Genomic DNA, 13,666 nt, shown 5'->3' on the forward strand with positions numbered 1-13,666 from the left:
AGAGATTTGTGTTGCCAGTGTTAACGGTTTCTGATTGGTCACAGGAGCACAATGTTAAGCTAGACCAGGGGTGGGGAACCTTTTTTCGACCAAGGGCAATTTGGATATTTACAAAATCCTTTTGGGGGCAATACAAAAATGATCAACTTAAAAATTAGCCTGCCCCCAGTAGTTATGCCCCTTAGTGGTACTGTGTGCGCCTGCCAATAAATGGGTGTGGCCACATGGGACGTGGCCAATTAAAATGGGGCGTGATGCACATATGCCCCCAGTAGTGCAGTGCCAGATACACATATGCCCCCAGTATTGCCAGATACACACATGCCGCCACAGTGGCAGATACACACACACACACATGCCGCCACAGTGGCAGATACACACACACACACACACACACACACACACACACACACACACACGCGCTGCCACAGTGGCAGATACACACACACACATGCTGCCACAGTGGCAGATACACACACACACATGCTGCCACAGTGGCAGATACACACACACACACACACACACACACACATGCCGCCACAGTGGCAGATACACACACACACACATGCCGCCACAGTGGCAGATACACACACACACACACACACACACCGCCACAGTGGCAGATACTCACACACATGCCGCCACAGTGGCAGATACACACACACACACACACACACACACACACACACATGCCGTCACAGTGGCAGATACACACACACATGCCGCCACAGTGGCAGATACACACACACACACACACACACACACACACACACACACACACACACACATGCCGTCACAGTGGCAGATACTCACACACATGCCGCCACAGTGGCAGATACTCACACACATGCCGCCACAGTGGCAGATACACACACACATGCCGCCACAGTGGCAGATACACAAACACATGCCGCCACAGTGGCAGATACACACACATGCCGCCACAGTGGCAGACACACACACACACACACACACATGCCGCCACAGTGGCAGATATACACACACACACACACACACATGCCGCCACAGTGGCAGATACACACACACACACACACGCCGCCACAGTGGCGCACACACACACACACACACACACACATGCCGCCACAGTGCCCCACAATGACACCCCCCGAATCCCCCCCCCCCCCCCTGCGCTCACCGCTACCTCTGCTATGTGAGGGGAGGAGAGCACAACGCCTCTTCTGCCCCTTAATGCTCCCTGAAGTCCGGTCTCCGGCGGCAGGTAACTTAAATGAGGCGCCAGTTCGTTAGCCAATCAGGAGCCGGGGTTGCCTGTCCACGAGCTCTGATTGGCTAACAAACCAATGAGATTCACTGCACCGCTGCCGCCGGAGATCACTGAGCACATTGAGGGGCAGGAGAGGCTCTGCGCTGCGCTCTCCTCCCCTCACATAGCAGCGGCTGCAGCACTGGCCGCCGGACTGGATGAAGAGGCTGTGTGGGCCTTATATGGCCCACGGGTTGGACGTTCCCCACCCCTGAGCTAGAGCAATGCAGTGATGCTGCTTCATGCTTGGGGGTCTATTTACTAAGCCTTGGATGGAGATAAAGGTGCTGGAAATAAAGTACCAGCCAATCGGCTCCAGTCATTTTTCAAACACAGCCTGTGGCATGACAGTTAGGAGCCGATTGGCTGGTACTTTATTTCCAGCAACTTTATCTCCATCCAAGGCTTAGTAAGTAGACCCCTTAGTGTGGTAGATCTTGCTGAGCAGTGCATTAAAGTCTGCTCCACCAGTCACAGGTGAAACTTCAGCTGTATTATCTGGCACTCCTTACATTTTTATATTCTTGTTCGTAACATTCAGCTACAAGCTATTACAATACATTTGGATTTCTTTTCTGCTATAATTTTGCATCCCACTTAAACTGAAACCTGTTTAAGTTGCATTGTTTTTGCTGTGCACAGTATCCTGGAGTTTTAGTTTACATTGTGTCTATAATCCATGTGTTGCACCAGCTGTGTATGAGGTCCTCTTCAGTGCGTTTCTCATAGAGCCTTCATCGGTTGTTCTAGTGCACAGGTTCTCAAACTCGGTCCTCAGGACCCCATACAGTCCATGTTTTGCAGGACACCTGTATATTTTTAAAATGTGACAGTTGGTGATACACAGAGCACCTGCTGGGTGACATGGGTGAACCGTGTGGGGTCCCGAGGACAGAGTTTGAGAACCACTGTTCTAGTGCATGATCTGAGTAGTTGCTGCATATCTGTCCTAATGGCTTGTGGCAAAACAGATGAATGGGGCAAACACTGCTGCCCAGGTCTAATACTTTCACTATACACATGCTACCAGTGATCCTTTAAAACCAGATAAATTCCTGATATGTCTTTCTAAACTGACAGTTACTGTCTCAGGAGAGCGTTCCTTGTCATCCGGCATAAGTGTCCCCATTAATTCAGATTTAAAGAAAGCAATTAGAATAAACTGTAGAAAGGAGAGGGTAATACTCTGTGGGTCAGCTTTACCTGGACTTATTTAAATAATAATCTGTTTTCAGATAATACATTTAAGTAATGCAAAGTAGTCCTTTTTGTTCTGAGAGATCCCCGCATCCTGGCATTGTCCTGGCCACAGCATCTGTAGTGTGTGACTAGTGAGCCCAGCTCACATAAAATATTAGACGTGATGGGGAGAGAACTTGGCTGACATTTCCTAATACACTTTTTTTGTCTGGCTTAAGTTGATTATAGTTTTATGATGATACCATGGGGAAGATGTATCAAGCAGCAGCCAATAACAACCTATGTGCTTTGAGGTAGCATTTAAAAAGTACATTCCGTAATCGTATGAAGAACTTCATTGGTTGCTATGGGCAACTTTTCTACTTCTATAATCTTTAAATAGCTTGATACATCTCCCCCAGGTCATCACTGTAGTGTAGTACTATACGTTCAGATCATATCCGTTAGCATTATTATTTGGGCCATTTTTATAACTGGTGAAAATTGAATGTTAAAACCACCTTTTCCTTTTTATAATTCAAAAAAGAAAAATGTTCGTCTGATCATCTTGCACAGGAAGTGGCCCATGGAACAGTTTCTACAGTACGCTCATAATGCAGAGGACGGTCTTTGTATTACCCATCTCGAGACATGAAATGATGCCTATTAAAAGCACAGAGCTGTGGGAGGCTCGGCTTCCTGCCAGAAACTATCTGCCCTCCCACACACGTCATTGGCTGCAGAATAATCACTTTCTTATGAGCCCTTGGTTGAGTTGCAGAGTCTCATACTGACTGCAGAGTGATGTGAATGGAACATTGGATGTGGCTTTTATGACCGCTCCGTGCTCTTAGCTGCTTGCGTTTATTTTATCTAAGAGCACACCTAGCAAGTTCAATGACGCTGTGTGTAGCCGCGGCCAGAATTACTCCTCTCCTCTGCCGCACTTTGGCTCAACTCCTGTGTGGTTTATGTCATGGAGAATTTGTTGGCACAAACCATAACACTTCCTACATACAGATCAGTAGATATACAAGTTCTGTAGCACTAACTCCACTGACTTTAAGGGGCGAATTCAATTATTTGAAAAGTCGGTTGGGTCTCTGTTTTTTCCTGTCTATTAGATAGGAAAAAACAGGCACTCAACTGACTTTTCAAACAATTGAATACCCCCTAAATGTCCTAAATTTTTGTTTGGAAACAGACTTCCATTGTCTAAATGTACTTAATACACATCATGAAATGCTTTCATCTTGTAAACCTAATACAAGCACAAACATAATCCTTTCTGCATACATACTATAAAGTGAATTTGAACATTATTACTGTAGCTACAGTCATTTTTGCTAGACAGGCTTAAGTTCTTTTTCTTTGGGAACAGTTTAATGACTCTACTGGCATGGACAGAGGGAGAACCTGTTGCGGCCATATTGCATGCGAACAGCGGAGAAAGATACTTTGTGGCAAACTCAATGTTCATGGGAACTGTAGCCTATCCATTCACTAGGGACCAATGACAACAGATTCTAATGTATGAATCCGCTGCAATTTGGGTGGATACTAGTTACTAGCGGTTAGGCTGAATTGTTATGAAAACTCATTGGTTCGACTTACGTAGGTCTCCATTGTGTGCAAGTTATTAAGGCACATGTAGGGCATCACTGTGTACTATGTTCTTTCTTTTCCTTTTTACTAATATATTAGCATTTCTGTGTAGTTGATCAGGCATGTAACTAAGTCTACCTGGTGTTTTCATTGTAGGTACCAAAAAATTGTGACCAGCCGTGTCCTGCTGACAATGCACAGCACCACTTTGAAAATGCAGGCAGCAAAAAGCAGATATCTTATAGGACTGAAATAGTTGGGGGTGTTCCAATTATTACGCCAACACAGGTGAGAACCTATTTACTGTTCAGCAGTGGCGGTTGCTGCAGGGGACTCCTGTATGATGTTGGTTCATCTGTCTCATAGTGGTGGTGGCAGCCATCCAATGTTCACGCTGTTACTTTGTTATGAAGAAGTGGCCCATGGAGGCCTCTGTGATCTTATAGGCTAAATATTGTTTGAGCCTTCAGTATAGCTATACAAGGTCTGTCAACAGGCATGCAGTTTTCTGTGTGATGTATTATGCTTAGAAGGTATCGCCATAAAGTCTCAGTTGGCTGGCACGTTTTCCCATGGCATTGATTATTGCTTAGCGCTTCAGGCCTTGCAGCACAGCCAATGATAATATATCGTCATTGCATCTGGATGTGTGTATGGCTAACTGCGCAATAGGTCAGCCACAGCAGCCATTAAATATGATGTCACAAGAAGGTGGGCATATTCAAATGGATCTGATGGCTGACCTATCGGGTATGGATTGGTAAGTGTTTATGCACAAGATCATTTAACAAGCAATTGATTGCTTTACCAATCGATCAGTCAGCAAGGCCAATCTGTCAGATAATTGTGTACCCAGCCTAAGCGTTAGTATCTTTTTTTCTTTTTTCAATTGTTATACAATTGCCCTCTTTCTTGACCTAGAAGCGCCATCCAACCTCACAATATATGAAGTTAGTTCAGTGGCATGGTTGTGCTCTTACTGTTGTACATATTGTAGTAATGTGATTGTTTTTGTCTAACCCTACTTCATAAACCATTATTTTGCACTATGCAGCAAGAACTCAGCGAGTGTGCCACCACTGGGGACCGAGGGAATCTAAAACGCACCCAAAGCCAACTCCCATCCCCTCCCTTACGGATCTCTGAAGGCAGCGTGATAAAAGCCGGGTACTGCGTCAAGCAAGGGGCTGTGGTGAGATACACTTGCAATCTTGTTTTTTAGGAAAACAAGTGGGCTGGAAGTCCTTGAGCATACAATGTTACTAGTTCGCTTCAGTTCTGTGGACTGTGTAACCTGAAAAAGTAATTTCAAATATATTGCTGCTAACAGGACAATATATTTATTTATGACATGGAATCTGGCTAGGACAGACGCATGGCTTTATAGAGTAATCAAATTATGGATTTTTATTAGTAAAAACAGCTCTTCTGATATCCAGATAAATGTAAGATGACAAAACCTATTCTCTGCTCCTAAATATCAAAGCAATTAAAAAATAAATATTAAGAAACTCACAATCTAAAACACAGACAGGAATTATTTTTTACTAAACGGGGAAATCACTTTTGTGATAAATATGATCCGTATTATTCACTGCTGGCAATGTCAGATGGGAGCTTTGGACTGCGGCAGTCTTCTGACCAGGAAACCACTTGTCCGAGGCATGATACACACAATCAGACTGCTGGGTAACAGTGGATGAAGGAGCTCTAAGGGAGCAGTCACTTTTGTGTGACAGGGGTACTAAGTGTAGCATTATTGATGCTGGCCCACTGGGCCTCCTGCGTCATATTCTCCACAGTCTAAAAATCCTTTACAGGAGGTGTAAAAATGTAATACTTGGAAAACCGGGAATAGGTCACAGTAGAATAGTAGACCAAACACGGAGCAGAAGAGAAAATATGGACAGCTTGAGTAAAACGCTTCAAGTTATAGGAAAGAGATCTTGTAAACTTTTACTCCAAAGAAAAATGCTAAATTAACCAGATTTTGACAGATCTTCTTATGCTTAGCCCCCGCACGCCTTGGAGACAGCTATTATGTGACCTGAAACAGTGTTTGAGAATACAGCCCATTCATTCACTTGGAAGAATTCTGTGACTACGCCTTTACCAGCCCAACGTTCTAAAATGAATAACATATTACTTGATTTAAGTCTATTGCAGGACAGCAAACACATGTCCTAATTACAAACATGAATAGGATCACAAAACTGCACTAAGTAACCAGCCTTTTCTGTTGTTTGCTTTCCTTTCTCGTATGTAGATGAAGAACTGGAAAAGAAGATTTTTTCTCCTAGATGATAACACGATAGGATACTTCAAGTCTGAATTGGTAGGCAATGTCTTTTACTTTATCCTTTGATTTACACAAACTGCAGTATGTTTAAAATGTTTTGAGTATTGTGATAATCCGTGTGTCCTATGCGTTTTCCTGTTTGTCGTAGGACAGGGATCCACTACGAGTGATCCAGCTGAGAGAGGTGCTGAAGGTGCAGGAGTGCAAACAGAGGTGAGATTACAGAGCACATGAGTGGATTATTGTTTACTTTTGTGCTAAATGCCCATACAGTATTAAAACCAATCCCAATAATGAGGTGCCTAGCAATGTAATCAGACTGACACTTTTTAGCACCACAGTAACAAAGTGCTCCCCCTCTCTCTCCCTCTCTCCCTCACCCCCTCTTTTTCTCTCTCCCCCTCTCTCTCTCTCTCTCTCTCTCTCTCTCTCTCTCTCTCTCTCTCTCTCTCTCTCTCTCTCTCTCTCTCTCTCTCTCTCCATATTGGGTTCATGTTTCTGTATTTTTATTCTTTCTAATACTGTGCAGAAAGTGTGTTCTCGCTAATATACAAATCAAGAATTATTGCACACATTTACTAAGATCTCATTCACATGGACATATACAAATTCCAGTTTAAAGCATACTACTTCCAAATAGCTGTTCTGTATAAAACTATTTTCTCTTACGTCCTAGAGGATGCTGGGGACTCCGTAAGGACCACGGGGGTATAGACGGGCTCCACAGGAGACATGGGCACTTTAAGACTTTAAATGGGCGTGAACTGGCTCCTCCCTCTGTGCCCCTCCTCTAGACTCCAGTTAGATCCTGTGCCCAGAGGAGACTGGTCACACACTAGGGGAGCTCTACTGAGTTTCTCTGGAAAATAGACTGTTAGGTTTTTCATTTTCAGGGAGCACTGCTTGCAATAGGCTCCCTGCTTCGTGGGACTGAGGGGAGAGAAGCAGACCCACTTTCCTAGACTGATGGGCTCTGCTTCTTAGGCTACTGGACACCATTAGCTCCAGAGGGTCTGAACACTGGTGTCGTCTAGCTGTTCGTTCCCGGAGCCGCGCCGCTGTCCTCCTCACAGAGCCGGAAGATAGAAGCCGGGTGAGTATAGGAAGAAGCCGTCAGATCTTCGTGAGGTACCGCGCAGCACGCCATTGCTCCCACACACACACAAGGCACTACAAGGGCGCAGGGGGGGCGCCCTGGGCAGCAAAATTTACCTCAGATACTAGACTGGCATAGTATATACACTGCATAGGCAGAGTATACAAACACCCGCCAGTATAAATAATAGCGGGACCGAAGCCCGCCATCAAGGGGGCGGGGCTTCTTCCCTCAGCTCTAACCAGCGCCATTTTCTCCACAGCTTGCTGCAGAGACACTGCTACCGGACCCTGCCCTGCTATACACAAGTAACAAGGTGCAAAACGGGAGGGGCGCTATAATTTGGTGATTTGATATATATATATTTAACGTCCCAGTGGATGCTGGGGACTCCGTCAGGACCATGGGGAATAGCGGCTCCGCAGGAGACAGGGCACAAAAAGTAAGCTTTTAGGATCACATGGTGTGTACTGGCTCCTCCCCCCATGACCCTCCTCCAAGCCTCAGTTAGGTTTTTGTGCCCGTCCGAGCAGGGTGCAATCTAGGTGGCTCTCTTAAAGAGTTGCTTAGAAAAAGTTTTTAGGTTCTTTATTTTCAGTGAGTCCTGCTGGCAACAGGCTCACTGCTACGAGGGACTTAGGGGAGAGAAGTGAACTCACCTGCGTGCAGGATGGATTGGCTTCTTAGGCTACTGGACACCATTAGCTCCAGAGGGAGTCGGAACACAGGTCTCGCCCTGGGGTTCGTCCCGGAGCCGCGCCGCCGACCCCCCTTGCAGATGCTGAAGATTGAAGAGGTCCGGAACCAGGCGGCAGAAGACTTTCAGTCTTCATCAGGTAGCGCACAGCACTGCAGCTGTGCGCCATTGTTGTCAGCACACTTCACACAGCGGTCACGGAGGGTGCAGGGCGCGGGGGGGGGGGCGCCCTGGGCAGCAATGTATAATACCTGTATGGAGAAAAATACATCACATATAGCCCTTGAGGCTATATGGATGTATTTAACCCCTGCCAGATATCACAAACTCCGGAGAAGAAGCCCGCCGAAAAGGGGGCGGGGCCTATTCTCCTCAGCACACAGCGCCATTTTCCCTCACAGAAATGCTGGTGGGAAGGCTCCCATGCTCTCCCCTGCACTGCACTACAGAAACAGGGTTAAAACAGAGAGGGGGGGCACTGAATTGGCGATATGAATATATATTAAATGCTATAAGGGAGGAACACTTATATAAAGGTTGTCCCTGTATAATTATAGCGTTTTGGTGTGTGCTGGCAAACTCTCCCTCTGTCTCCCCAAAGGGCTAGTGGGTCCTGTCCTCTATCAGAGCATTCCCTATGTGTGTGCTGTATGTCGGTACGTGTGTGTCGACATGTATGAGGAAAATGTTGGTGAGGAGGCGGAGCAAATTGCCTGTAATGGTGATGTCACTCTCTAGGGAGTCGACACCGGAATGGATGGCTTATTTATGGAATTACGTGATAAAGTCAACACGCTGCAAGCCGGTTGACGACATGAGACGGCCGGCGATCAAATTAGTACCTGTCCAGGCGTCTCAAACACCGTCAGGGGCTGTAAAACGCCCATTTACCTCAGTCGGTCGACACAGACCCAGACACGGACACTGATTTCAGTGTCGACGGTGAAGAAACAAACGTATTTTCCTTTAGGGCCACACGTTAAGGGCAATGAAGGAGGTGTTACATATTTCTGATACTACAAGTACCACAAAAAAGGGTATTATGTGGGATGTGAAAAAACTACCTGTAGTTTTTCCTGAATCAGATAAATTAAATGAAGTGTGTGATGATGCGTGGGTTTCCCCCGATAGAAAATTATTGGCGGTATACCCTTTCCCGCCAGAAGTTAGGGCGCGTTGGGAAACACCCCTTAGGGTGGATAAGGCGCTCACATGCTTATCAGAACAAGTGGCGGTACCATCTACAGATAGGGCCGTACTTAAGGAGCCAGCTGATAGGAGGCTGGAAAATATCCTAAAAAGTATACACACACATGCTGGTGTTATACTGCGACCAGCGATCGCCTCAGCCTGGATGTGCAGAGCTGAGGTGGCTTGGTCGGATTCCCTGACTAAAAATATTGATACCCTTGACAGGGACAGTATTTTATTGACTATAGAGCAGGCCTGGCCAACCTGTGGCTCTCCAGATGTAGTGAAACTACACATCCCAGCATGCCCTGCCACAGTTTTAGCATTCCCTAATAGCAAAACTGTGGCAAGGCATGATGGGACTTGTAGTTTTACAACAGCTGGAGAGCCACAGGTTGGCCAGGCCTGCTATAGAGCATTTAAAGGATGCATTTCTATATATGCGAGATGCGCAGAGGGATATTTGCACTCTGGCATCAAGAGTAAATGCGATGTCCATATCTGCAAGAAGATGTTTATGGACACGACAGTGGTCAGGTGATGCAGATTCCAAACGGCACAAAGATGTATTGCCGTATAAAGGGGAGGAGTTATTTGGGGTCGGTCCATGGGACCTGGTGGCCACGGCAACTGCTGGAAAATCCACCGTTTTTTACCCTAAGTCACATCTCTGCAGAAAAAGACACCGTCTTTTCAGCCTCAGTCCTTTCGTCCCTATAAGAGTCATATCTGCCCAGGGATAGAGGAAAGGGAAGAAGACTGCAGCAGGCAGCCCATTCCCAGGAACAGAAGCCCTCCACCGCTTCTACCAAGTTCTCAGCATGACGCTAGGACCGTACAGGACCCCTGGTTCCTACAAGTAGTATCCAAGGGGTACAGATTGGAATGTCGAGACGTTTCCCCCTCGCAGGTTCCTGTAGTCTGCTGTACCAATGTCTCCCTCCGACAGGGAGGCAGTATTGAAAACAATTCACAAGCTGTATTCCCAGCAGGTGATAATAAAATTACCCCTCCTACAACAGGGAAAGGGGTATTATTCCACACTATATTGTGGTACTGAAGCCAGAAGGCTAGGTGAGACCTATTCTAAATCTGAAATATTTGAACACTTACAAAGGTTCAAATCCAGATGGAGTCACTCAGAGCAGTGATAGCGAACCGGGAAGAAGGGGACTATATGGTGTCCCGGGACATCAGGGATGCTTACCTCCATGTCCCAAAATTTGCCTTTCTCACCAAGGGTATCTCAGGTTCGTGGTACAAAACTGTCACTATCAGTTTCAGACGATGCCGTTGGATTGTCCAAGGCACCCCGGGTCCTTACCAAGGTAATGACCGAAATGAGGATTCGTCTTCAAAGAAAATGGACAACTTCCTGATAAGAACAAGGTCCAGAGAACAGTTGGAGGTCGGAGTAGCACTATCTCAAGTAGTTCTACGACAACACGGGTGGATTCTAAATATTCCAAAACCGCAGTTGTTCCGACGACACGTCTGCTGGTCCTAGGGATGATTCTGGACACAGTCCAGAAAAAGGTGTTTCTCCCAGAGGAGAAAGCCAGGGAGTTATCCGAGCTAATCGGGATCCTCCTAAAACCAGGAAAAGTGTCAGTGCATCATTGCACAAGAGTCCTGGTAAAAATGGTGGCTTATTACGAAGCGATTCCATTCGGCAGATTTCACGCAAGAACTCTTCAGTGGGATCTGCTGGACAAATGGTCCGGATCGCATCTTCAGATGCATCAGCGGATAACCCTATATCCAAGGACAAGGGTGTCTCTCCTGTGGTGATTACAGAGTGCTCATCTTCTAGAGGGCCGTAGATTCGGCATTCAGGATTGGATGCTGGTGACCACGGAGGCCAGCCTGAGAGGCTGGGGAGCAGTCACACAGGGAAAAAATTTCCAGGGAGTGTGATCAAGTCTGGAGAATTCTCTCCACATAAATATACTGGAGCTAAGAGCAAATTTATAATGCTCTAAACTTAGCAAGACCTCTGCTTCAAGGTCAGCCGGTATTGATCCAGTGGGATAACATCACGGCAGTCGCCCACGTAAACAGAAAGGGCGGCACAAGAAGCAGGAGGGCAGTGGCAAAACTGCAAGGATTTTTCGCTAGGCGGAAAATCATGTGATAGCACTGTCAGCAGTGTTCATTCCGGGAGTGGACGACTGGGAAGCAGACTTCCTCAGCAGGCACGACCTCCACCCGGGAGAGTGGGAACTTCATAGGGAAGTTTTCCGCATGATTGTGAACCGTTGGGAAAGACCAAAGGTGGACATGATGGCGTCCCGCCCGAACAAAAAACGGGACAGGTATTGCGCCAGGTCACGAGACCTTCAGGCGATAGCTGTGGATGTCCTGGTAACACCGTGGGTGTAACAGTCGGTGTATGTGTTCCCTCCTCTGCTTCTCATAACCAAGGTATTGAGAATTATAAGACGTAGAGGAGTAAGAACTATACTCGTGGCTCCGGATTGGCCAAGAGGGACTTGGTACCCGGAACTTCAAGAGATGCTCATAGAGGACTAATGGCCTCAGGAGCTAAGAAGGGACTTGCTTCAGCAAGTACCATGTCTGTTCCAAGACTTACCGCGGCTGCGTTTGACGGCATGGCGGTTGAACGCCGGATTCTAAGGGAAAAGGCATTCCGGAAGAGGTCATACCTACCCTGGTCAAAGCCAGGAAGGAGGTGACCGCACAACGTTATCACCACATGTGGTGAAAATATGTTGCGTGGGTGAGGCCAGGAAGGCCCCACGAAGAAATTTTAACTAGGTCGATTTCTGCACTTCCTGAAAACAGGAGTGTCTATGAGCCTCAAATTGGGGTCCATTAAGGTTCAAGTTTCGGCCCTGTAGATTTTCTTCCAGAAAGAATTGGCTTCAGTTCCTGAAGTCCAGACATTTGTCAAGGGAGTATTGCATATACAGCCCCTTTTGTGCCTCCAGTGGCACCGTGGGATCTCAAAGTAGTGTTGGGATTCCTCAAATCATATTGGTTTGAATCGCTCAAATCTGTGGATTTGAAATATCTCACATGGAAAGTGACCATGCTGTTGGCCCTGGCCTCGGCCAGGCGATTGTCAGAATTGGCGGCTTTGTCTTACAAAAGCCCATATTTGATTTTCCATTCGGACGGGGCAGAACTGGGACTCGTCCCCAGTTTCTTCCTAAGGTGGTGTCAGCGTTTCACCTGAAACAACCTATTGTGGTGCCTGCGGCTACTAGGGACTTGGAGGACTCCAAGTTGCTAGACGTTGTCAGGGCCCTGAAAATATATATATATATATATATATATATATATATATATATATATATATATATATATATATATATAATTCCAGGACAGCTGGAGTCAGGAAGTCTGACTTGCTGTTTATATTGTATGCACCCAAAAAGCTGGGTGCTCCTGCTTCTAAGCAGACTATTGCTCGTTGGATTTGTAGTACAATTCAACTTGCACATTCTGTGGCAGGCCTGCCACAGCCAAAATCTGTAAATGCCCATTCCACAAGGAAGGTGGGCTCATCTTGGGCGGCTGCCCGAGGGGTCTCGGCTTTACAACTTTGCCGAGCAGCTACGTGGTCAGGCGGGAACACGTTTGTAAAATTCTACAAATTTGATACCCTGGCTGAGGAGGACCTGGAGTTCTCTCATTCGGTGCTGCAGAGTCATCCGCACTCTCCCGCCCGTTTGGGAGCTTTGGTATAATCCCCATGGTCCTGACGGAGTCCCCAGCATCCACTAGGACGTTAGAGAAAATAAGATTTTACTTACCGATAAATCTATTTCTCATAGTCCGTAGTGGATGCTGGGCGCCCATCCCAAGTGCGGATTGTCTGCATTACTTGTACATAATTATTGTTACAAAAATCGGGTTATTATTGTTGTGGGCCATCTTTTCAGAGGCTCCTTCGTTGTTATCATACTGTTAACTGGGTTCAAATCACAGGTTGTACGGTGTGATTGGTGTGGCTGGTATGAGTCTTACCCGGGATTCAAGATCCTTCCTTATTGTGTACGCTCGTCCGGGCACAGTACCTAACTGAGGCTTGGAGGAGGGTCATGGGGGGAGGAGCCAGTACACACCATGTGATCCTAAAAGCTTACTTTTTGTGCCCTGTCTCCTGCGGAGCCGCTATTCCCCATGGTCCTGACGGAGTCCCCAGCATCCACTACGGACTATGAGAAATAGATTTATCGGTAAGTAAAATCTTATTATTACTAGGTGCTTCATCGCGCCCTACGGGCGCTCTTCACGCCGTCGGAAGGGGCTGCGCCCCTTTAACCCCTGCAGAGACGCGGGGCGTCG

General features: G+C 46.7%; 1 protein-coding gene across 4 annotated transcripts in view; it reads left to right on the plus strand.

Moving 5' to 3' along the window:
- PLEKHA1 (pleckstrin homology domain containing A1) overlaps positions 1 to 13,666 on the plus strand; it is a 145,764-nt gene that overhangs the window by 108,038 nt on the left and 24,060 nt on the right. For all 4 annotated transcript variants that reach the window (XM_063961860.1, XM_063961859.1, XM_063961857.1 and 1 more), the window contains 4 exons: positions 4,226 to 4,357; positions 5,124 to 5,261; positions 6,336 to 6,404; positions 6,517 to 6,581. In XM_063961860.1, coding sequence (XP_063817930.1) covers positions 4,226 to 4,357; positions 5,124 to 5,261; positions 6,336 to 6,404; positions 6,517 to 6,581 — 404 coding nt within the window. The remainder of the gene's footprint in view (positions 1 to 4,225; positions 4,358 to 5,123; positions 5,262 to 6,335; positions 6,405 to 6,516; positions 6,582 to 13,666) is intronic.

This window comes from Pseudophryne corroboree, chromosome 3 (assembly GCF_028390025.1).
Source record: "Pseudophryne corroboree isolate aPseCor3 chromosome 3, aPseCor3.hap2, whole genome shotgun sequence".
Classification (NCBI taxonomy): Eukaryota; Metazoa; Chordata; class Amphibia; order Anura; family Myobatrachidae; genus Pseudophryne; species Pseudophryne corroboree.